General features: G+C 69.1%; 2 protein-coding genes across 2 annotated transcripts; one reads left to right on the top strand and one right to left on the bottom strand.

Moving 5' to 3' along the window:
• Nucleotides 1–1,821: 1,821 nt before the first annotated feature.
• LYL1 (LYL1 basic helix-loop-helix family member) lies at nt 1,822–3,616 on the top strand. The gene is made up of 3 exons (XM_012521494.4): nt 1,822–2,123; nt 2,224–2,315; nt 2,935–3,616. The coding sequence occupies exons 1-3, from the start codon at nt 1,822–1,824 to the stop codon at nt 3,333–3,335; spliced, it is 795 nt and encodes a 264-aa protein (XP_012376948.2). The 3' UTR covers nt 3,336–3,616.
• A 187-nt stretch (nt 3,617–3,803) lies between these two features.
• On the bottom strand, nt 3,804–23,608 carry NFIX (nuclear factor I X; the record flags this gene model as incomplete). The annotated part of the gene is given in 10 exon segments (XM_058290313.2): nt 3,804–7,748; nt 11,203–11,294; nt 13,257–13,404; nt 17,674–17,849; nt 20,115–20,145; nt 20,147–20,238; nt 21,908–22,044; nt 22,782–22,902; nt 23,219–23,293; nt 23,539–23,608. Coding segments are annotated over 10 exon segments (957 nt in total), but the record flags the coding sequence as incomplete, so codon positions are not given.
• Between the last annotated feature and the right edge of the window lie 906 nt (nt 23,609–24,514).

Genomic DNA, 24,514 nt, shown 5'->3' with positions numbered 1-24,514 from the left:
GCCAGCCCTGGCACTCCAACAACTCCCAAGCTCGTGTGCCTTCTCACCCCTCTGGGCCAGGGCAGGTGGTATGGGCGCTGGGCACCCACGGCCAGACCGGCCGCATTGCCCCCTCGGTGCCCCACTGCAGGGTGGGGGTGGTGGAGAGGGCTGGGAGGGCCCTGCGAAAAGAGGAACCAGCAGAGGGGGAGGGGGGGCGATCACGCGGCCCCAACGGGCCGGGCCGGAAGGGGCCCTCCCCGGTCCCCACCATCGCGGACACTCGGGCAGGGGGCCTTGGAAACCCGGTCCCTGCCTCAGTTTCCCCTCTGCGCGCGCCTGGGCGCTGGGGGTCCGGGCCGCCCTCCGGTGGCCAGAGGGCGGGCGGCGAGGCCCCGCGGGGGGCCGGGCGCCGGGCGGGGGCGGGGCCGGGAGGTCCCGGGCTCGGAGATCCCCGCCCGCGGGTTTCCTCCGGGGTCAGCCCGGCTCCTTATCAGGCGCGGCCAGGCCGCCTGGCCCCTTATCTGCGCCCGCCCGGCATCCTCCGGTCCCCCCCCCGCAGCAGGGCCCGCGAGGGAGGAAGCCGGGCCGCCGGGGGCGGGGAGAGGGCGGGCCGGCCCCCGGAGCGGCTCACTTTCCCTCGGGGGGTCCACGCTGCCGCCGCCCTCGGGAGCCCGGGCAGGAGGCGCGGCCCGACGGCGCGGCCCGGACAGGGCGGCCGGCTCCCCGCGGCCGCGGAGCGGGGGCGGCCGGCGCGGGCCCGAAGGCGGAACCGCAGCCCGGCCCCGACCGCCGGGCCCGCGCGGGACGGAGCCCGGGCCCTCGCCAGGCGGTGGGATCGGCGGCGCTGGGGTAAGCGGGGGACCGTGATTCATTCATTGGGGGGGAGGGGGGGAGGGGCATGAAGCCAGGGGCCAGGCCGGCTCCCCCGGGGGGGCCTTGCTTGCTAGAAGCAGGACCAAGAGGGCCCCCCCCTCAACTTGGGGTCACCCAGGGCCACACCAAGCCCTGGGGCCCAGCATGGGTGCCTGACTCGGGGAGCATCTGGGCGGGGAGAGGACTGAGGAACGCAACTGGGCGGCGCTGCTGGGTGAGGCCCGTGTTTGGGGGTCCCTGGGGTCAGATACTGGGGACCACACTGCAAAGAGTGGGGGCACAGTGTTAGCAAGGGCAGGGGTGTCCCTGGGGTCAGATACTGGGGACCACACTGCAAAGAGTGGGGGGCACAGTGTTAGCAAGGGCAGGGGTGTCCCTGGGGTCAGATACTGGGGACCACACTGCAAAGAGTGGGGGCAAAGTGTTAGCAAGGGCAGGGAGGGCTTTTGGGGTCAGATGCAGAGACCAAGTGACAGCGGGAATCACCTGAGGGTCACCGGGGCAGCCTGGGGGCTGCTGAAGGGTCAGAAGTCACGCTCAGAGGGGTGTCAAGGTCACACGGTCAGATCTGACAGGAACAGAGGGTCTCGAGGTTAGTGGAGGGTCAGAGGTCAGTCTTGGGGTTTCGGGGGTCCCCAGGTCAGCCCAGGCTGCAGGTGAGAGAGGCTTCTGGAAGAAGGGAAGTTTGCTCAGGGGCTGCTCAGGCAGCTCAGAGATGGTGTGCCCGGCCCTGGCGCTGCCCAGCACCGCCGGGGGCTCTACTGCCCTCGGACTGAACCCCTCCCGCGGCCGTGGAAGTTTCTGGGCCCACCCCTCACCTGGCCTCTGCCACCTGCCCTCCCCGCAGCTGTCATTTCCATTTGAGGCTGCTGTTAGGTGACGCAGGTGTGTGTGTGGGGGGGTGCTGGGTGCCCCCCCCCACCAGCTTCCTTCCTTCCACAGGTGAGCGCCCCCCCGTCGGGGTCCATGTGCCCACCGCAGGCCCAGGCAGAGGTGGGCCCCACCATGACAGAGAAGGCAGACTTGGTGCGTGCCCCCAGCCCGGCACCGGAGCCCGCCTCGCCCGGGCCCCCTCAGGAGGAGGAGGGGGTCCGCCAGGGGTCCTCGGCCCCCTGGCTGCCCCCCGGTGTTCCAGTCATTAGCCTGGGCCACACCCGGCCCCCCGGGGCCACCGTCCCCACCACGGAGCTGACCACCCTGCGGCGCCCCCTGCTGCAACTCCCACCCCCGCTAGCCCTGCACTACCACCCCCACCCCTTCCTCAACAGGTGAGTTGGGGGCCGAGGCCTGGCGGGGGGGGCACGGGCCGGGGGAGGGGGGTTGGGGTGCCTTGCCCACAAGGCGTGAGTGACCCGTGACCCGTTGCAGCCTCTACGTCGGGCCGCCTGGACCTTTCAGCCTCTTCGCCAGCAGCCGGCTGAAGCGGAGGCCGAGCCACTGCGAGCTGGACCTGGCGGACGGTGAGTGGGGTGCCTGCGTGTGTGCACGCCGCGCGGGTGCGCGTGGGGCTCCCGCAGGGAGAGGTAACTCACATCCGTAGGCGAAACATCCCACGGGTGGGCCCGTGCCACAGCCAGAGAGTGAGTCCCCGTGCAACACTGCACAGCAACCACAGAGTGACAGCTCCAGCTGGATGCACCGCCACACCAGAGACAGCCACCGAGCCATGGCCCCACACACGGGACAGCCCCAGAGCCACAGCCCCAAAGCCGTGGCCACACACAACCACCACCATTCCGCCACAGCCTGCACCCCATAGCCCCACGACACGACCACACTGCCACCGTGAGAGCCTACCTCTCCGATGCAGGAAAAAAGTCCGGCGATACACGGAGGGGGAGCCCCAGGGACAGCTCCCCAGCCAGAAGGAAAGTTTCCCCTAGGGAATCCCAGCCACCAAGAGGCCCCTGCGGGCCCCTGCCACCAGCCGCCGTGGCAGCTCTGGAGGGCTTGGGACTGGGGGTGGCAGGGAGGGTGTTGCTAACTGGCAGAAGAGTGGCCCCCTGGGTGCCCACGAGGGTGCTGGGTGCCTCTCACCCCGTCCGGGCCTCGGCGCCACCCCTGCCCTCCCGTCCGCAGGGCACCAGCCCCAGAAGGTGGCTCGGCGCGTGTTCACCAACAGCCGCGAGCGCTGGCGACAGCAGAACGTCAACGGCGCCTTCGCGGAGCTCAGGAAGCTGCTGCCCACGCACCCTCCCGACCGGAAGCTGAGCAAGAACGAGGTGCTCCGCCTCGCCATGAAGTACATCGGCTTCCTGGTGCGCCTGCTGCGCGACCAGGCCGCCGCGCTGGCCGCGGGTCCCGCCGCCCCGCCCGGGCCCCGCCGACGGCCGGCGCCCCGCGGCGGCCCCGGGCGCAGCAGGGCCGAGGCGCGGGCCCTCGACGGCCCCGACGGCAGCAACCCGGGCGCGCCGGCCCGGCCCATCAAGACCGAGCGGGGGCTGCCGGAGGCGGCGGCCGTGAGCCCGGAGGTGCGGTGACCGCCTCTTGAGCCTGGCGGCGGCGGCGGGGCCGGGAGCGCACGGGGGACGCCGCCGGAAGACCGTCGAGGAGACGGGGCTGTGCGGCGCGCGGAGCGCCTGCGGGGGCGCGCAAACGCCTCCGGAGGGGGACCAGTGGGGGGACGTCCCAAACCTGGGTGCGGGGGCCTCGGAGGTGGTGGAGTGGGGGGGGGCGCCGCAGACCCGTTTCTCACCCACCGCCCGCGTCCCCTCCCCCGGGGCGCGGTGCCGGAAACCAACATGGCAGAGCGGACATCGGACCCAAGTGGTGCCTCTTTATTCCGGGCTGGGGCCCCCGGTGAGGGGGTGGGGGAGGCGGGGCGGCCGTGCCCGTCTCACCGGCGCCCCCTCCCGGAGAGAGACCGGCTGCTCCCCGACGGCGCGCGCGCGCGCGCGGGGCCCCGGCCACCCACCCGCGCGGTGGCGCGCGCGAAGGCTCGGACGCTCTTGGCTTTTTTTGTTTGTCTTTATTTCTTTATTTCACATACACATTAGCCATTCAATGGAGAAGCCGGAGAGAGAGTCAGGCAAAGATGGTATAACAGAAGCGCAGTGACGGGGGCGGGGCGGGGCGGAGGGGGACAGACGAGCTGGCTTGTCTACTTGCATTCCGCTAGGACACTGAAAACCCAGAAAACAAAACAGACGGTAAACTACCCTTGTTTCTTATGTATCTCAGTGCAGAGACGGGGAGGAGGGGGAGACCAGGCCGAAGGAGGGGGCGCGGGGGGGGGGGGGGACGCTAGGGGGAAGCACACCAAATCCATTAGTACTATATATAGAGATACTCGTATATACTGCGTTTCTTAGCCTAGGAAGAAACTTGTTTGACGGGACGGGCGGCCTTGGCGGTCGGCGCTGCTGGTGCTGGTCGGGGCACGGGTCTCCCAGGAAGGGGGCCGCCGCGGGGCGGGGGCCCAGGCTGGCTGGCGGGGGTGGGGTGGGGTTGGGGGGCGCCCCGAGGGTGGGGGTGGGGGGAGCAGAGGCGGGGCTGGGGGGGGCCCCTCGGGCTCTCGATTGGGGGACGACAAGTTCTCGTGACTTTATTGCTCCTTTGATTTTTCTCTCGGGGGGGCGGGGGCGGGGGCGGGGGGGGAAGGGGGTGGGTCGTCTGAGCCACCCGGCCCCTCTGGGACCCAGAGCGCGGCGTCCGCTCCGCCAGCACGGGGGTGAGAGAACAAGGCACTACGTCTGCCGGCCAGCGCAGGGGGCGGGTGTGTAAGGCAGTCGACGACGGGGCTGGGGGCGGGAGCTGGGGCGGGAGTGGGGGGGGGGCTCGTGGGTGCGGGGCCGCGTGCGTGCGCGGGCCTGGGCGAATCGATCTGGCAGCTCGGCGGTTCCGGTCTTGGAGCGTCAAACCCTCCCCCGCGCTCCCCCGGAGGGGGTCGGGGGTGGGAGTTGTGATGTTTAGTGGGGGGGGCCACCGGGGAAAGGGGGGGGGAACCTACCAACTTGCTGAGCGCGCTCCTGAAATGCTGGTGAGGGTCAAGTTGGCGTCTGGCTCAAAGAAGGGCGCTCGGGGCCGCGGAGGGTGGGGGGAGAATAGGGGAGGGGGACATTTGTTCGTTGGCATTGACCTCTGCTGGGGGGGGGGGGCGCCCGGGGAGACCCGCGGCCGGAGCAGCCCAGCCGCCGGCCGCTCGCCGCTGTCCCGTTCCGTTAAACTCAACAAAGAAGGGGTATGCGTGTCCCTAACAAGTGCTGGATATTTTCATTGATTCAGAAACTTAGGTTGTCGGTGGGTTTTTTTTTAAAACGTACTTTATACGGTAAGAAGCACCAGGGTTTGTGTGTGTGTGTGTGTGTGTTTAGTTGTTGTAAAAATAATTTTCTCTCGTCCTTTTCCTTTTTTGATCGTGTGTTGGTTGATGTTTGTATCTGTCGAGGTTTGTTGTTTTTTTTTTTTGTCTGTTTTTCTGTTTTTTAAAATCCTAAAATGAACATTTCCTTCAGCCCTCCCACCGAAACCGAGAACGAACGACGAACGAAACAAATAGAAACCCCAGATCATCCTCGCCAACGCAGGAAAAACGACTTAAAAAAAAAAAAAAAAGAACCAAAAAAAAAAAAGGAGAAAAAAAAAAACAACACTCAGCTTTCGTTGTCCCCGCACAGGGCGGGGCAGGCTCGGTTCTTTAGCGTCCCCAGAGCCGCGAGGACATTACAACAAAAATAGGAAAAAAAAAATTTTTTTTCTTTTAACAATCTCTTAACATACAAAGATAGGAAAACTCTCCGCTGCATTGCACTTGGGTCAATGAAAAAAAAAAGTTCATTTTCCCCATATATATATTTTTGTGGGTTTTTTGTTTTTTTGTGTTTTTTTTTTTGCTTTTTTTTTTCCCTCTTCTAACACATCCCCACATTTCCTGTCGCTCTTGGCGCCCCTCATCTGCCCCCCACGCCGCCCCCCCCGGGGAAGGGAGCGGTGGCCGGCCCGGCCCGGGCAGCCCCTCGCCGGCGCCCCACCCCCGGCCCGGGCCCAGCTGGCCTGCAGCTTCCGACCTCACCTGGGTGCGCGACGCGATTCCCGCGGGACCCCCGGCTCCCGCAGTCCCCCGCGACCCGATTGTCCTCGAGGGAAGGGGGCGCCCGCGGCCAGGCAGGGGGCCCCCTCCCGCTCCCTTCTCAGCTCTGACCCTGTATCGCCAACCGAACTGAAAAATCATTGCACTTTGACCGCGCGTCACGCCCGGCCCACCCCGGCCCCCCGCCCCCAGCCCGCTCCCGCCCCCTCCCCCCCGGGGACAGCCCCCCGGCCCCCTCCTCGCAGTCCCCGTCCTCCCTGGAGCTGTGCGCGGCGGAGGGGGGGCGCTTCGCTAAACTACCCACAAGAGGCGCCCACCCGGGGGGTGGGGGCGGCCACCTGGTGGCCTCCAGCTGGGGAGGGGGCCCCAGGTCCCGGCCTCCCGCCCTCCTCCCCCTCCGCCCCTTCGTCCGCAGCGGCCCCCCAGCCTCCGTTCGAGTCACAATAAATAAAGCCCGTAGCCCGCCCCTGCGTGATGCCGTGTTGGACTGACTTTCAGAAGACCCTGACCTGTGCTTTGTGTTTTCATACAGTTGAGAGAGAGAGAGACAGAGAGAGGCACAAAGACGCGGAGAAGGTGGGAAGGGTGCGGGAGGAAGGAGTAAGGCACAGAAAGAGAGCCAGAGGGTCCGAGTCACACCCTGGGCGGGGGCGGGGGCTTGCTCCTGCTCCCCTCCCGCCCGGGCGCGCATCGAACGACCCTCTGGACAGGCCCCCCCCCAACCATCCCTTGGGGAAGGAGGGGGGCTGCAGGGGCCGGGGAAGCTACTTCCTGTGGTACGTTACCAAATTGTTCCCAAGTCGCTCAAATGGAGGAGTTCCCAATTGCAATAGACCCAACTAATGCCCCACCCCTAAATAAAGAGTAAAAGACATTACAGCGAAAACCCAGAAAGAAGTGGCGGGGGGGAGGGGGGGGGGGACGACAGAAAGCTCCAAAACACTTTTGACAAGGACGCCCGCCTAACACCCTCCCACGGCGCCCCGAGACGGCGAGCCGGACGCCCACCTAGTGCGGGGTGGGGGGTGGGGGGCTCAGCCGGGGCCACCTCCCCCCAACTCGGGGGGCGCACCGGGATGGCGCGCCATCGAGAGAGCTTTCCACCTTCTTCCTCGAGACAGCGGGATGCGGGGTGTCTGCGGCCACGGGGGGGGGGGGGCCCCTGCGGCTGAGCGAGGCCGACCCCACGTCCTCCACGCCCGGCGCGCGCACCGAGCTCCAGGGGGCGCCCTCTGCCCGCCTGGCACCCGCAGCCGGAGGCCGGGCCGGGGTGGGGGCGCGCCCCTGCCTCACCTAGTCCAGAGCTGCGCGGAGGACGCCGGCGCCGGGGAGGGCGGGAGGGCAGGAGCCTGCCACGATTTTAGCCAGCTGCTGCTCTGAGCTCCCGGCGAGACCCCGGGCCCGCCCCCGTCGGGAGATGGGGTTCCCGGACAGGGCTGGGGGGGGGGCGGGCCCCTCAGAGGCGCGCTGCGTGGGGGCGGCTGTCCCTTCCCCGAAAGGCCGGGCTGGGGGAGGCAGTCCTGCCGCGCGTCCTTGTCATTTGCGTCCGAGTCCGCACGATGCTTTCTGCTTGGCTGCTGGCGCCCAGCTCCACCGGGGTCCCTTCCCAGGGCGAGAGCTGGGCTGCGCCCCCGGGGGTGGGGGGGGCCCTGCGGGGGGGGGGACCCCCGGGGCTGAAGGGCAGGAGGGCTGAGTGGCTGACAACGTCTAATTTTTGCTTTTCGGTGGGGCTGGGCTGGGGGGATTTTTCCACGTCTCCGAATTTCTTCTCCCCTCTTTTGAGGAACCTCTTCTTTTGTATTTTGTCTTTTTTTTTTTTTTTTTTTGTGGTTGGTGTTCGTTGACCTTATCAGAGGAACCAGGACTGAAACGGGATAAAAAAAAAAAAGGAGACGCTGAGAGTGGCTCTCCCCGGCCCTGTGCAGGTGCGCCGCCACCCTCTCCAGCCCTCCTAAGGGAACCCAGTGCCCCCAGGAGTTGTCCCCCCTGCCCCCATGTCACAGAGTCCAGCGGCTGTGCACGCGGATGGCGAGGCCGGCGGGTGGGACCCTGGGGGGCTAGTACGGGCGCGGACCTGGGATCTGGCCAGGTTTCCAAGGGCTGAGGTGTTTGCGCGGGGGTCCCAGAGCTGGGGGGGGGGGAGGAACGTGCCAGGCTGGGGCTTTTGTCCCCTGGAGGGGTTTGGGGGCAGGGGGGTGGGGGCCGCCGGCTTCTGCTTAGTTTTTCTGTCCCTTTGGGTTAAAGGCAGCAGGCGTTCCCGTTTGCGTGGCCCACCCAAGGTGCCACAGGCTGAAAGGGGGCGCCCCGGGGCCTCGGTCCCCAGCAGTGCCAGGTCAGTGGAGCCCATGGGGCATCATCCCCTGCCACCAGTACCCCCGCAGAGCCAGGAGCTCCCCGGGACCCGCTGCCTGGAGCATGCCAGCAGGGGGCGCCGGCTCCCCACGGACGGGCCCTTTTGGGCAGCTGGGTGCCAGGGCAGGGCCCTCCACTAAATGCTAGAGCTCCCCCAGGCTCTAGGTCACAGACCCGGGAACTGACCCCTGTCAGGTGCTGGGGACATATTCACTGCGGTGACCAGACAGCTCCCAGCCCCTGGGACCCGGCGGAGGCCATCACGTGGTGGCCAGAATGCCCAGGGCGGCCAGATGCGCCTGCTTTACCAAAGAGGCCAGAAACCGGGCCAAGGTTTTATGTGTCTTGAAAACAAGGCCTGGGTCCAAATGAAAGTGTCCCCAGGCCGGGCTTGCCCCTCGGACTCTAGTTTTCTAGTTTGGGAGCCTGGTGGGTCGTCCTCATTTGTTCCCGTCTAGAACTTTCGGCAGCAATGGGAGTGCTCCCACTCCACGCTGTCCCACATGGAGCCACCAGCCACGCGTGGCTTCTGAGCACGTGAACGGTGGCTCGGGGGTGGGGGTGTCAAGGGACTGGACTTGCCCTTTTTATTTAATGTCAGCGAGCGGACACGAGGAATCACGCGTGGCCGGAGGCTGCCGAGGTGGACGTGCGGGCGGGGAGCGCGGGAGGACGCGATGGGGGTCTGGGGTTGCAACGACGAGGAGGCAGGCGGCCCCTCCTGCCGCTGTGGGCAGTGCCCCTAGAGGAGAACCCTTCCCCCAGGGGGCTCCCCCAACACCTGCCCCCAAAGTCCAGCCCCAACAAGCCCCGGCACCGCCAGAGTGACGGGGGACTGGGGGCGCAGCGGGCGGCAGGGGTTCCAGGCCTGGCCTGGGGACGGGCTCAGGTCCCAACCTTCACCGGGATCCCCTTTCCCAAGTGGGCAGGACGCTCGGACCCCCTAGACCACTGCCCTTACCGGGAGCCCCCCGGCCCCCTCCCATCCAGGGGAAAGATGGCCCTGGGGACAGAGGGGCTCCCAGGCACGGGGAGCTGCTGCCAAACACGGGGTGCCTCTTTCTGCCCGCCCCTCCCCGCTTCCTGAGCCAGGTCCAAAATTGATTAAAACTAAGTAAAAAGCGCTGCCCAGGGAACGACAAAATTACTAAAATTCCCTTTTCTTCCCTCATTCCATTGTTCCCGCTCCATCTGGTGCTCCAGAGATCAGCTAAAGTCACTGGTTGCCATGGGAACACCCCCCCCCGCCATGGTACCCCCCCCCCCTGCGCCCACCCAATCGCCCGCCTGCCCCCAGACCCGAGGGGCTCCTGGCTTGGCTGGTCCTACCCCCACCGCCCCCCTGACACACCTGCCCGTGCGGTGGCCCTGGACCCAGGCCCCTTCCTTGCCACCAGCCCGGGCCCCGGGGAGTGGGGGGGCGGGGGACAAGGGGAGAACAACTGTTTCCCCAACTGGGTTTCCAACTTGGACTTGGCTCCGAAATCTCCAAAGTGAGCAAAGAAAAGCGAAGCAGGGAAAGGAAAGGGAGGCGGAAGAGGGACGGGCAGGGAGGGCCCACGGCAGCAGGGGAGCACCACGGGCTGGCCGCGGTCAGAGCCGCCGGCAGCTCGGGGCGGGGGCCACGCCGCTCGGGTGCCAGCCCCCCCCCCCAGCCCGAAGGGGAGGCCCGCATGGGGTCTCTCCCCCTGGCACCCCCTCCCACCCTCGCCGGCTAGGACTCCCTCGGCCTCCCTGGCACAGAGCAGAGAGAGCTGGCTCCAGCCCCTGTGCGCAGCCATTGTTTTTCTTCTCAACACCCTCAAGTTCAAGTTCATCTGGGTGTTACATCATGTCTGGTTGCCCCTGGAAACCAGACGGGTCAGACGTGACTTGGGGAAAGGGGGTGGGAGGCTGGAGGGGGTTGAGTTCTCTTTTCCCCTCCCCTCCTTGGCACTAGGGAGCTCTGAAGTTTGAAGTTGGACAAAGTTTTTTGGGGGCTTTTTTTTTTTTTGAGGGAGGGAAAGGAAAAGGGGAAAAAAAAAAAAGCCAACCTCAAACCACAGACACAAAACTTCCATCCACCAACTTTCTCTCTCTGGACTCGGGCCTTAGGACAGATCCAAGCGGGAACTGAAAGGGGCGGGGGGGGGGCCCGGGGCGCGGGTCGGGGTACACGGCCAGGGCCGTGGGCGCGCTCACGCTCTGGGGCCCCCTCCAAGGCTCTGGCCGCACAGGGCCGGGGGTTCTTGTAAAAACGGGGGTGGGAGAAAGCTATTTGAGGGCTCTTTTCCCAAATCAGGGAGAGGGCCGGGGGAGCGAAAGCCAGGGGCCTCAAAAACCGCTTCTGAGCTGCTCCCCGGCTGGGTCCCCCCCTCCAACCCCGAGGGCTCGGCCTCTGTGGGCGATTCCTGCGCCCTTGGACATAGCACCGAGGGATATGGGTGCACACAGGTGTGTGCCCAGCCCAGTCCAGGGGACGCGGCGGGAGGGCCGGGGGACGGGGCCTGTTGCCTTGTGACACTCAGGGATGGGTGGGAAGGGAGGAGGCAGGGAGGGGGGGCGCTCAGTGCCTGGGTGCCAGAGGCTCTTGGGCACGCAGCCCACCGGGCCTGCTGAGTCCCTCCCCCACCCTTGCCCAGCCCACCCAACACCGGCCAAGACGGGAGGGCAGGGGGGGGGGGGGGCCCGGGCTGGCAGCCGGAGTGAAGCAGAGAAGCCGGGGCGGCCCTGCTGGACGGGGCTCAGCCTGGCTCCCATCTTCGTGTCCACCAGGTCTGGCCCGGGACGCCTCCAGCCCCAGGCCCTTGGCCGCTGTCCCCAGGGGCTGTCAGAGCTAATTATCCAATTAACTGATTAGCCGGGGAGCCTGGGGGGGCTGCCAGGGGTGGGGGGAGGCGGCTCGGCTGGGGAAAGCCCGGGCTCTCCCTTGGCAGGCTCCGGGGACCCCCCCCCCCCCCCGGCCTCTGACCCCGGGAGGACCCTACCTGAGACTGCTGTGGGATATTCAGAAAGTTGCTGTCCCGGGATCCGATGCTGACAAACCGGTTGGCAGAGGAGGCGCCTGTCGCTGCGAATGCTGCGGGGGGGGGGGGGGGGGGCAGGGGGGGAGAGAGGGGAGACGGGGTCAGGCCTGGGCCCCGCGGGCACCGCCCTTCGGGGCCGCTGGGAGAGGGCGCGGCCGGGGCAGGGCGCCGGCCTGTCTCTGAGCTGGCGGTGGGAGGGTGGGGACCTGGGAGGGGGCAGCCGGCCCCCCCCCCACCCCCGTCCACCCCGAGGGTCAGTCTTCCCCCACGAGAGAGGCCCCCTGCCCTCACACTGGCCAGGAGCACGCCCTGCCCCACCCACCCTGGGTGCCTGGCAGGGGAGGGGAGAGGCAGCCCCCCTCCCCCCTCCCGCCGCAGCAGTGACGGGGAGACCCCTGGACCCGCTTCCATCTCCCTCGTGATGCCCCGGGCAGGGCTGGGGACAGGCCTTTGGCCCCTTGCGGGCCCCTCTCGGGTCTTAAGAGGGGGAGTCGGGGAGGGCTGGGCTGCCTCCCCCCCCCCCCCTGCCCGCCCCCTCCGGCCGCCCGCCCTGCACAACCGGCCGTGCACGGCAAGCTGACTGCCAGGGGAGCTGGGGGACACCCGGCCTGGGCCAGGGAGGGACAGAGTAACAACAGCAAGGCCCTGTCCCCCAAGAAGAGGGGAGCCGGGTCCTGTGTCCCCCCCAGGCCGAGGGCTGGGGGGGCCTGGGGGCAGCAGTTCTGGGGCCCAGGAGGCAAACGGACCCCAAACCCCCGGGACCCGACCCCTTTTTTGTCTTTTCCCGCTGGGACCCTATGGGAGGGGGCAGGCCCTGCCTCCCCACCCCGGGATGGACGGGGCACCCACACTGGGGAACAGTGGTGGTCCCCGGGGCAGCCCCTGCCCCCCCCGCTGGCCACGCCCCAGCCAACCACGTGCTCACCAGATCCTCTCCATCCACCTCCAGGACACCCCCGCCCCCCCCAAGAGCAGGCGCCACCTGCGGCCCACCTCCCCTCGCCCCCCCCCACCAACGTCCAGCGCCCGTGACCTCACGTCGGATGGCAGATGCGGATGAGGTGTAGTGGTATGGTGGGTGAGATGGCGGAAGGGGATGGAGAAGGGGGAAACTCAAACCATGAGAGAAAGACAGGGCGGGAGACGAGAGCTGCAGAGCGATGCCTCCCCCCCCACCCCCAAACCCACTGACACGCCCCCCCCCCACCAGCCCGGGGCCAGAGCGCGGCCCCCACCCGCCTCCCGATGTCTCTCGCCCGCCCGCGCTGCCTCGTCCTCTCCCATCCTTCACGTCGGGTCTACCTGGGGGCGGCTCGACTTGGTTTTTTCTCTTCCCTTTGTCAAAATGTGTCATTGGTTAAAGAGAGAGAAAGAGGGAGGGGAGGTAAGCCAGGCCAGGGCCCTCTCAGTCCTGGGAACATCCAACCTGACTGGGGGGAGCAGGGCTGGAGAAAGGGAGGGGGTAATAAAAACAAAAGAGGACAAGGAGAGACCCAAGGAGAGGCTGGGGCGGGGGCTGCGGCCCCTTGGGAGGAGAGCCAGGCCTTAAAAAAGGGGGGGGGGGGATGAAGGTGGCGTCACCTGGTGGTCACATCTGAGTTTTTTCCTCCGCGTTGGGGGGGGAGCGATGAGAACAACGAAAGAATTTCAAAATGAAAAATGGCACAGGAAGGACGCATGGAGATGGCACATGGCTTGGCTGCCCCGCGCCCCCCCCCACACCCCTGCCAGCACCCCGGCGGGCTGTGCGCGCCGCTCTGCTCCCCCTCCCTGGGGGGGGGTGTTGGGGAGCTGCGGGCAGGGGGGTGGGGGTTCTCGTGTGGGGATGCTGGCTGGTGCAACTGAGGCACACGCCCCCCCCCCAGGGGGGGGAGAATCGGGGGAGGGGGAGGCTCGACTCGGCTGCGTTCTGGGGGGGTTCCGGGAGGCTCTGTGGCGCCGCGGGGCCGGGAGTAGGGGGGCACGTGACGGCCCCGGGCGGGTGGGCGTGGCGGTGAGGTTCATCGTCCACTTACAGGGTGACGGAGGTGTCAAGGCGCAGCCGTCTGGGGCAGAGCTGGTGGATTTGGAATCAGGCATAGGAAGGGGCACAGGTCTGGCCACTGGAGGCGGCGGTGGGAGCAAAAAGGACCCGGGGACTTTGCCCTGGCCGCTACCGTTGGGCTGCGAACAACATAAATAGAGTGACGCGTGAAGGCACGGCACACAGACCCTTTTGCGCGCCTCGCCGTGCCCGCCGCTTGCTCCAGGCCGCTGGCCTCTCGGGCGTCTCTGTCTCTGTCTCTCTCTCTCTCTCTTTGTCCTCTTTGGAAGTTGTGGGCGGGAGCAGGGGGGCGTCCGATGGGTGGTTTTAGAACGGCCCAGGAAAGAGGTTTTTAGGGACCAAGTGCGCCCGGCGGGCTCCCGCGTGGGCCACGGCGTGGGGTGGGAGTGGGGGCGGGGAGAGCCGGCACCCTCTGTCCCTGCCGCGGCCCCTGCGCTCGGCCACCCCCTCCCTGGCTCCGGCGGGCCGCGACGGTCCGGCCCGTTCTCGCTGGATCGCCCGAGAAGGCGGCGCGGGTCCGTGGAAGGTTCCCTCGTGGCCTCCGGGGCGAGTCTCTCCTCCGGGTCCGCTGGCCTCGCGGGCCTCGTCAGCCTTTGGGTTTTGGGGGGAGCGCGGGGGGACGGCGGCTTCCGTGGAGAGCCCTTCCTGGGGTTCTGGGCGCAGCGCCCGCCCGGGGAGGTCAGGCCTGGGGCCCTCGTCCTCCTCTCTCTCCCCGGAGCGGCCTGGCCCTCCTGCCACCTGGCACTGAGTGCCCGGCCTCTTTCCCGGGCCCCGCGCGGACGCGTCCTCGCCGGCTCCCTGCCTCCCCCCCTCTCTGTCCTCGCTCTCGTTTGGCCTGGGTCTCCCCTCTCGGTCGGCGTTCCCGTCCGCGCGGCACTTGCGGGGCCACGTCCGCCCCGGGAGGCTGTGGCTCTCAGCGTGGGGGGTGGGCCCTTCTGCCGCGCAGGGGACGCCCGGCCGCGCCTGGGGACGCACGCGTGCGGCCCAAGCAGGGTGGGCTGCTCCTGATCCGGCGAGGCCGGGATGCCACCCAACGCCGCGAGCGCCCCCCCACCCACTCCGTGGTCCAGCCAAGGGCGAGGAGAACCCTGTCGTCCCCCGTTACACAAACGAGGAAGCCGAGCCTGAGCCCCTGGAGGGATTTGCCAGAGGTCCCCGGGTCGCCTGGCCGGACTCTCCGTTCAGGCCACGCCTGCTTGACCCCAGACGGGCGCGCGTCCCAAATCCAAAGCAGCTCAGGGCCTCTCTCTCCAAACTCTCCCGTGGCCCTGACAGTGTCCGACGGGAAACCCAGCTCCCCCCGAGGGGCAGCCACGGCCCCCCGGGTGGAGGCTGATGGGGCCGCCTCCCCCGCCGCCCCCCACCTCCATCCCCCAGGTACTGCCCATCGCAAAGGGCCTGGAGGTTCACGCAACGCAGCGCGCCCTGCCGCCGCCTCTCGGAGCCCGCGCATCTCAACTCAGCTCCCTGCGCTGGCCTTCCAGAACCTTCTCCGTTTCCCCGGGGCCTGGGGAGCTGACGGCCCCGAGAACCAGGCCGTCCGGTGACTGGCCTCCGTGCCGGGCGCCGACAGGGACGGGCTCGACTGCCCGCCCGACTTCAAGCCGGGGGGGGGGGGGGGGGGGGCCGCCGTGGCTGACCTGAGCAGCTGCACGGGGCGGGGGGGCTCTGGGCCCACGGCTCCGACGCGTCACCCCTCGCCGCGGCCCCTGGGACTCGACCCGTCCCGCCCACTTGGGGTGACAACGCTAAAAGGTCTGGGGCCTGGGGGGTCCCCCGCCAGCTGGCCGCTGGGCCATATCGGCGTCAGGACGTTGTTTCTGAAGCAGACGCTTTGTGGGGTTCCCCGGCAAAGGCGAGACGACTGTTTCCACCGTCCCGGGTGCGACACAGAGATCCAAACCAGCCACCTCTTTTCCTGTTGGTCCTTCCACCAGCACACCTCACCTCCCGAGGGGCTGAGACACGGACGGAGCTTTCCTGTCTACAGCAGGGGGGTCCCTGCTTCCTTCTTGCTCTGTCTCCCCCCCGGAGGAGCACCTAAATTTCTAATCCCAATCCTCGCCTGATCACGGCGGAACACGGCCACCCGCCGCTGACCCACGCGCCGTTTCTAGAGGGTGTGTCCCGCCGGCCCCTCTGCGTGCCAGCGGGTCTGGGCGCCGGCTGGGGTATCAGTCGAGGTTTGAAGAAATCCTGTGACTTCGGGGTGCCGTCAAGCCTGATGAGTTAAGTGCCGGCAAGGCTGGTAGCTTCCGCTGGATAGATGAAGACGCGGCAGCCCTGCGCGCTGCGGTGATTGTGCCGTTCTGTTCGCTGCGCCGTCTCTTCCCTGCCTGAAATACGGCCACGCACGCGTTGCGAGCGGTGTGTCCGTTCAGCCTGGCCTTTACGCGGTGAGAGGGCGCGCCCCGGGGGCTTCTGGCTGTGTTTTGTTCCCCGCCGCGATGATCCGTGATTTCTGATTCCCAAGGCGGTTAGGGGTTGCTCCTCTGAGGGCTAGAACGGTGGCTTCCAAGCTGGGGTCCCCTGGCCAGCAGTGCCGGCGCCCTGGGGAGCTCACGAGCAACGCAGAGTCTCATTGCAGCCGCCTGGGAGCTCGCCGACCCTCCGGGTGCCGCCGGGCCCCTGGAACGAGCCGGGCCTGACGCGGACTCGCGCGGCAGCCCAGCGGCCGCACGCTCTGGGTCCTCTCGGCAGCTCTGCACCCGGCGTTCCATGATCCAGACCACGCCGCGGCCTCTCACCCCCTCCCGGAGGCTGGGTGGGCCCCGGGCAGGCTCCCCTCCCCATCTCCCACCTCCTCCTCCACGAGACGGTCGTAAGTCTCACCCTCTGTCTCCACGCCCCGGCTGCGCGCACTCCCCCCTCCCGGAGTGCCGCGTTTTGTCCCGGCCCCTCGGAGCCAGAGCTTCCAGGCAGAGGCTCGGGGCCCAGCCGGCGGGGACGGAGGCCCCAGGGGGGGCAGGTTTGGCTCGGTGGGCTGAAGCGGCGCCCAGGCCGGCCTCGCTGGGATCTCTGGCCCCGGCAGCGCCCGTGCGGCTGAGAAAGCAGGTCAGGCGGCCGTTCGGGCCTTTGCCATCTCCAGACGCCAAATGCCGGGCTCGAGAGCATCTCGGAAGCAAGTGTGGCTGCTGCGGGGTCACCTCCGATCCTCCCCTCCAGACCCCGGAACGTGGGCCCAAAAATACGTGGAAGGTGCAGGCACCAAAGAGCTACAGAGTCAGCGAAGGCGTAAAGGGAGACAAGAGGGGGGCGCAAGGACGTACAGCAGGACGGGATGGCAGAGGCACAGCTCCCACGCTGGACAGACAGAGCCGCCACGGCTGGACAGGACCCTCCAGCCCCATACCAGCAAGCCAGCCCTGGACGGAGGGCAGCTCTGGGCAGGGTGCCCCGGGACCAGCCCCCGGAGGGGCCCCTGCGGGCACCGAGCGGGTTCCTGGCGGAGGGTGGCCCTGTTCGGGGCACTCCCTGCACCGGCTGCAGCCCCTCTCGACCGCGGCCCCAGCCCGCCGCCCCCAGCCTCTGCCGGGGGGGCTCCCAGGCCTGTGGAGCTGGCCCAGCGTAGACACGGGGCTCCCCAAAGGGTAGAGCTCCAGAACCTGCCCAGGGCCCAGGGACCGTTGTGTGCCAACCCTTGGAAGTCCCGAAAGGACTGACCGAGGGACACTGTCCCACTGCAGTGGTCGCTGGGACAATTCCTTCGATGGAGCCGAGCCAGCGTTTTGGCAACGTCAGTGACCCAGGCCCACGGGGCATTAGCAGGGGGACGCAGAAGGCCAGGGCGAGCCCGTTACCAGGCATCTGCGCTCTGCCAGGAGTGGAAAGGTTCCAGAGCCCTAGCCTTCGAGGCTTAGAGCCATCGGGCTAATGAAAGTCTCCCAGACGGCCGCTGTGGAATGGGCTGTCCCTCTAAAAGGGGGGGGCCGCGTCCCAGGATCGCCTGGTCCCCGGGGGCAGTATCTGAAGACACTCGTGGTTGTCCCGCTTGGAAGGGGTGGCGGCGCGAGCGCCCGGTGGGCAGAGCCCGGGGGCGCTGCTCAACGCCCTCTGATGCCCAGGACGGCCCCGCCGCAGAGAAAGGTCCGGTTGCAGCGGCGGGGTCAGAAACCTGCCTGGGAGCCCCGAGGCTTAAGAGGGGCGCTCAGGGCCCAGCCCCAGGCCGGACATGACCCTGAGGTCACTCCCGCTGGGGAACAGATTCTGCAGAAAGGACGAGGGGGCTGAGCCGGAGAGGGGGCTGTGACCCCAACTCTCTGGACCCTGCCCCTGCCCCGGGCCGGCTCCCGCCTCTCGGGGCCTGTCCCTGAGAGCGCCGAGACAGACGGACGGACGTGGCAATGACGCAGCAGTGGGGCTCCGGGGGGGCCCCCCCCGGGACTCACCTGTCCGGTGGCCTGGCCCGAGCCGTCGGAACACACAAACTGCACGAACTCCTTCAGCGAGTCCTGCCCGTGGTGGTGGTGGTAGCGGATGGTCGGGTGGGTGAAGTACGGGCTTGACTGCTGGATGATGGACGTGGAGGGGAAGTGCAGCGCCGAGGCCGTGGCCCGGGGGCTCCCTGCGGGCGCGGGGGAGGAGGGAAGGCCGTCAGCGATCCAAGGGCGGTGCCCGGGGGGAGGGGGGGACTGGAAAAGGAGGCCAGAGGACTCGGGCAGGGGGCGAGGCGGGCCGGGGAGGCCCCTGCCCGGGTATCCAGATTTCAGGAGGCCGATGTCACGCTGATGCAGCTGGATGGGGACCGGGGCTGGGAGGGGAAGGCAGGGGGGGGCTCTGGGGAGCTCAGGACAAAACACACAGACCTCTGCCCCTGCAGGAGAGGCGCCTGCAAAGCATGTCCCTTCTGCTCTCCGAACACGAGTGGGTGCATGCGCCCGCCCGGCCCGCGGCCCGTCGCCTTTGCACACGCAGTTCCCGCCCCGCTGCGGGCCTGAGCTCCCCGTGCGTGTGCCCGGCCCGCGGCCCGTCGCCTTTGCACACACAGTTCCCACCCTGGTGTGGGCCTGAGCTCCCGCGGCACGTTGCCTTTACACACACGGTTCCTGCCCCGCCGCGGGCCTGAGCTGCCCCCAGCATGTGCACCCGGCCCGCGGCCTTTGCACACACAGTTCCCGTCCCTGCACGGCCAGAACTCCCCTGGCACAGGCACCCGGCCTGCAGCCCGTCGCCTTTGCACAAGCAGTTCCCGCCCCGGTGTGGGCCTGAGCTCCCCCTGTGCGCGCGCCCAGCCTGCGGCCCGTCGCCTTTGCACACGCATTTCCTCCTCCGTGCAGGCCTGAGCTCCCCGTGCGTGTGCCCGGCCTGCGGCCCGTCGCCTTTGCACACGCCGTTCCCGCCCCGGCGCGGCCCAAGCAACCCCGGCACGTGCACCCAGCCCGCGGCCTTTGCACATGCACTTCCCGCCCCCGTGTGGGCCCGAGCTCCCCCGGCATGTGCGCCCGGCCCGCGGCCTGGGCACACGCCTTTGCACACTCCGTTCCTGCCCCGGCGCGGGCCTAGAGCTCCCGCGGCCCGTCGCCTTTGCACACGCCGTTCCCGCCCCGGCGCGGCCCGAGCAACCCCTGCACGTGCGCCCAGCCCGCGGTCTTTGCACACGCCTTTGCACACTCCGTTCCTGCCCCGGCGCGGGCCTGAGCTCCCGCGGCCCGTCGCCTTTGCACACGCCGTTCCCGCCCCGGCGCGGGCCTGAGCTCCCGCGGCCCGTCGCCTTTGCACACGCCGTTCCCGCCCCGGCGCGGCCCCGAGGCCCCCCCCCTCACTGGTCTGTTTCCAATCAGCTCGCTCTGGCTCCCAGCTTCATTTGGGGCTGCGGAAACTTGGCTTCTCCCCGCAGCTCCTAAAGGCAGCGCGGAGCCGGCCCCACCCTCGAGCTGCGGCCAGGGCTCCCCACCCCCCCCCCATGCCCCCACCCCGCCCTGCCCCCCTCTCACAGCCTCTGGGCTTCCAGCCAGGAGGCCCTGGGGGAGGCGTGAAGGTAAAGCTCCAGCTCCCCGAGGCTGGGTGGGGCCCAGGCCGAGTGCAGGCCTCTTTCTGCCGGAGGGGTGCCGAGAGGGGGGGGAGAAGACAGGGAGCCAGAGAGGCTGCTGAGGACACGGGGCCCCCAACTTCCTGCCTGATTCCATCCCGCCCGGAAGGGCAGGGGCGCCTTCTGGGGCTGCGCGGGGTGGCGGGGGGCTCCTGCACGGCCGGCCGCCCCCCTCTCCGGTCCGTAACCCGGCGCCGCCAGAAAGCGGGAGGCAGCCCGGGACAGCGAGCCGGCACCCCTCCAACGAGGGTGCTCCTCGCCCAGGCGCCGTGCCCACCCGGGGTGAGGCCGGGGGTCCCCAGAGCCTGGGAAGGGGAGCTGGGAGAGGGGAGACAGGCTTGGCAGGTGCCAGGGGGCCGGCCACAGCCGGGGCTGTGCCGAGACGGCGTGCACTGCACACCCAAAGGCACCCGTGCACACGCGTCCACCCCCTCGCGGGCTCGCCCCCGGCGCCCGTGGCCGCACATACGTGTACGCACGCCCACACACGGACCCACACGCAAAAACACACGTGTTCTTATGCCAACGCGCCCCTGCGTGTACACAGCCGCCCCGTGCACGTGTGCTCGCCCACGCGCGCATTCCACATAGGCCCACCCTCGTGCACGCGCAGGCCGCGAACACACCCGCGCGCACATTTCCGTGCAGGCGCGCACGGATGCACGCCCGCGGAGAGGCAGGGAGGCGCGTGCGGGGGGACGGCCCACCCCGGGGGGGGCGTGGAGGGTGGGACTGCGGCCACGCGGGAAGCCCAAGGCGGGAGGGGGACTCCCCACCGCCCCACCACCCCCCTGCTCTCACCTGGTCGGACTCCAGCGAGCACAGGCAGCGGGGTGATGGGTAAAAGCCATGCGCGGGGAGCTGCTCTGGGAGGAGAGGGCACCGCAGAAGTCGAGCTTTCCTGACTTCTTTAGAGAAGCGGGGCCTGGGGGGGCAACCAGCGACACGCGCAGCCTTAGCGGCCAGGAGGGGCGGGGCGGGGGGGGGGGGTTCCGGCGGGGCGCGCGCCTTCTCTCCTCGCCCCTCCCCAGCAGTCCTTGCCCCACCCCATACGCGCCACCACCTGGCCCGGGCTGTGGGGGCGAGCTGGGCCGGTGCTCGCTCCCGGGCGGGGCGGCCGAGATGAGCGGGCCGTTCCGCCTGGCCGCCAGAGGGGAAGGGACCGGGGTGCTCTGTGCACACTGGGACTGGAAAAGGGTCTCCTGGGCCCGGGGACTCGGGGACTGAGCTGCCGCCGGAGGGCAGGTCATGCAGGGGGCTGGAGGTAGGGGGGCGTGTCTTGGGACTGCCTGACATGGCCAAGCTGGCCCCTGGGCCACCTCCTGGGGGTGGCAGCACCTGACTCTCTCTTGGGGAGCCTGTGTCCCACCTCGAGCTTAGAGGGGACAAGGCTGGGGAAATGGGGGAGAGAGCCACGAGAGCTTGGAGGGACAATCGGCTCTAGCAGGGGGCGGGGAGCCGCGGAAGAGAGAAACCAGAGCCATCCTGGCCGCGGAGGGGAGGGGGAGCGCTCCCCGCCGCCAGCGGAGGTGTTATCTGGCGGCAGCTGCGTGCCACCTGATAGCTGGCAGGGGGGGGCGGGGGGGGAGCTCCCACCAGCTGTGCACAGCTGTCCCCACGGCCGCACAGCACCTCCCCAGCTGTTCCCTGTCCTGCAGCTGGGCGGCTTAATTGACGATTTGTCGGCAGCAGTGGGGGGGAAACGAGGTGGGAGGGGAGGGGGCGACAGAGGAAAAGAGGGGAGCTTGGGGGGGGGCGCAGTGGCAGACATGGCGGGCGTGAGAGCCAGGAAAGGAGGAAGCTGAAGTGAGGAGAGGAGGGACACGAGCCCCCCCCCTCCCCCCGCAGAGACGCAGCCTGCCCCGGAGAGGGGGTGGGCCAGTCCTGGAGGAAGAAGGGTCGCCCGGCAGGGAGAGGCTGGTGCAGGTGCACGGACAGCTGAGCCCCCCTGGCCCTCCCCGCCCCGGGAGGAGCACACCCGGGGGGGGCGGCCTGCGCGCCCCAGGACCCCCGCACCGCGGGACGCGTAAGCAGCACGCAGCAGGGCGCGTCCAGGCAAGAGGCGCCCCGCAGCCAGCCTCCACACGCGCACCACGCACACGTGTACCACGCGCCCGTGGCCACCCTCTCCGGGCCCTCCCCCTCTGCCCGCCCCGGCAGGCCAAGACTCGAGGTCAGGGTGGGTCAAGTTCAAAGGGAAGGGCGCGGCTCGGGGGAGGCAGAAGGCCTTGGCCTGAGCACCACCTTGGGCATCTCGGACCAGAGGTGCTTAACAGGGGGTGCGGTTCTGTCCCCCCGAGGGGGGAGGCAGCACCCAGGGACCTTTCTTGTCTCTCCCACCTGGGAGGAGGGGTACCCCGGCATCCCTGCAGGGCATGGACGGCGCCCATGTCAAGTGCATCCAGGGGGAGAAGGGGCTTTCGCCCCGTGGCCAGGGGCCGGGCAGCCTCTCCGGGACTGAAGCTGAGAAGAGGCCACAGGGGAGGGCTGGACGGGACACTCGTTCCCCCCATGGCAGGCCGCCCGGGAGGACCTGGGGGCCAGCGGCGCCACCCACGTGGGGAGCCACCGGGCCAGGAGGGTGGCCCGCGTACCTGCGTCCACGTCGTTGGGCCACCCGCTGGACTGGCTGCTGCCGGCCGCCGGGGAGCGGCCCGTGCCGGGATAGAAGACGTCGTCGACCGGGCTCTCCATCTCGCTGTCGTCAATGGACTTGGGGCGCTTGGTGGTGCTGGGGGTGGGGGGGCGGGGGGTCAGGCGGCGGCCGGCCCGGGAGAGCCGCCCGTCAGGGTGCACCTGTCCCCCCTCCTCCACCGACCTGCTCGGGCCAAAGGGACTGGAGCCGGACCCCTCGCCGCCCCCTCTCCCCGCCTACCCCAGCAGCCTCTGAGGCCCGGGGGGACCAGGGCGTGACCTGGGGCACACACGGCCAGGGGGGGCACCGCAAAATCCCACCGTCAAGGCAAGAGGCCGGCTAAAGCGCTACTTTGAAAAGCCGGAAGGTGTCACGACGAACAGGGGGTGGGCTTCGTAAAAGAGCCGGGCCCTCTCTGCCTCCCCGGGCCTCTCGCCACCCGCCCCTTGCGCCCCTGCCCCCCCGCCCCCCCAGGTCCACCTGCTGGAGGGAAGCTTTCCGGAACACACGTCCAAAAGCGGCGCCTCTTAAAGGCCGCCCGCGGTCCCCACTGCCCCCGGGGCTCCGAGGCCCTCTGTAGGGGGGGTCTCCACCCGGCCCCGTCCAGCGCCGGCTGCGCCCGAGACCGCCCTCTTCCGGCCGGAGGACCCGCCCCCCGGGCCGGCGCGCCTCGTGCGTCCTGGCCCAAGGCCGCCTGCCCCTTTCCGGCGCCCGCGGGGAACCTTGGACGGCGCAGAGGACCGGGAGGCGGTGGGGGGGGCCGCCTGCCCTTTCCGGCGCCCGCGGGGAACCTTGGACGGCGCAGAGGACCGGGAGGCGGTGGGGGGGCTCACCTGGTGGAAGGAGGGGAGGTGATGGACCGTCTCCCCAGGGCCACCTGGTTTATGTTGTAGTAGCTGGGGCTCTCCAAGTCCGCCAGCGAGAAGTTGGGTCCTGACGCTGTGGCCACAGGAGCTGGGGGAGGAGCGAGAGGCAGCTGAGGTCAGGAGGGGCCGGGGACCCGGTGGGACCCCCTGCGCTGCCGGGGACATGTGGGGGCTGCGGGACGGGGAAAGGGGGCTGCCGGGGCAACCGCCCCTGACAGGCTCGTAGGAGAAGGGGCCCCGGGGGGGTGATATTTTTTTTTTTTCCTGAAAAGCAGGTGCATCCAAGCCACCCGCTCCCCCCCACCCTGAGCACGAGGCCACAGGGGCAGGGACGTGCCAGGGAACCACCCCCCCCCCCCCCGGCTGCCTCCCCCCCAGGGCCTGGCTCAGAAGGAAGCACTCACTCTGTGACACTCTCACCAGCTCCGTCACGTTCCAGACCCCAGAAGTCACAAAACAGTCCTGGAAACTTAAGTGCCCTGGGGAGAGAGAAAGGCGCGTGAGCAGAGGCCCTGGGTGCAACCCCCCGACCCGGGGTGCCCGCCCCCGACCCCCGTTTCCCTCAGTCCCCTCTCGCCCCTCTTCCCAGCCCCACATCCCTCGCGCGGCCCTCAGCAGAGGCAGGGTCCTGGGAGGTCCAGTCGAGGGACAGGCGGGTGAAGGGGGAAAGGGCCGGCGGGGGTTGGGGGCCCAAGGGGGGCAGGGCGCGGGCCCGGGGACTGACCGTTGGGCAGTGGTTTGATGTCCGCCTCTCCTTGCTGGTTTGAGCTATCTGATTGTCCGGATTCTGCGGGTCACACAAACAAGGGGCGGTCAGAACCGGAGCGTCCCGCGCCGGGCAGCCGCGCCGCGGCCCCCCCCCCCCCCCCGGCCCCGTCCAGGCGCGCCATCACCCCCGGAGGGCCAGCCCCGGGGGCCGCACGGAAGACCAGGAGAGGCGAGGGCGGGCTGGGCAGTGTCCTGGGTGGGGGACACTGTCCCGTGCTCGGGAGGACCTACCGGAGGCCGGCAGCCCCCTCCCCCCGGGTGTGACAGCCACCAACACCTCCGGCCCCTGCCAAGCAGGGCCTGGTGGCAAAGGAACCCACAGATGAGCGATGCCACCCCCCCGAGGTCAGCCAGCACCCAGCGCCACCCAGCTGGAACGGACCCCCCCAGGGCCCTCAGCCCCTAGGTTCTGGTTCGGGGTGGTGGGGGGGCAGTCCCTTGGCTCACTCAATTAATTAATTAAATCCGTGCCCGTCGCCCGCTCCACCCCGGCGTTACCTTTTACGCTTCCAGGCAGCGCCTGGCAACCCGGCTGAGGAGGGGTCCCACCGCCCGCCCCCCCCCACCGCTCTGCCAGCCTGTCTGGGCTGTCTCATGCCCAGTGCCACAGCCACTCCGAGGGGGCCCCCCGAGACAAGGGCCCCTTTGTGTGGCAGGAGCTGGGAGGCCCCAGGGGCAGGGTGGGAGTGTGCGTGTGAATATTTTGCGGAGCTGGGGGGGGGGGAAGCCCCCGCCCCCCCCTCCCTGAGCCCAGGTCCTCGAGGCTTTGTGTGCCAAGGGCACACCAGGGACCCCCAGAAAAGCCTGCCCAGGCATGACAGCTGGCGGGGGGGGGGGCCTGGGGCGGAAGGCAGGCACACAGTTGGGTGGGTAACCGGCTGCCCGTGGCGGGGCCGGCGTGGGGGGGTGGTGCCGTGACACAAGGGTCCGCG

Source organism: Dasypus novemcinctus, chromosome 30, assembly GCF_030445035.2.
Source record: "Dasypus novemcinctus isolate mDasNov1 chromosome 30, mDasNov1.1.hap2, whole genome shotgun sequence".
Lineage (NCBI taxonomy): Eukaryota > Metazoa > Chordata > Mammalia > Cingulata > Dasypodidae > Dasypus > Dasypus novemcinctus.
This window is presented reverse-complemented; position numbering and strand designations above follow the sequence as displayed.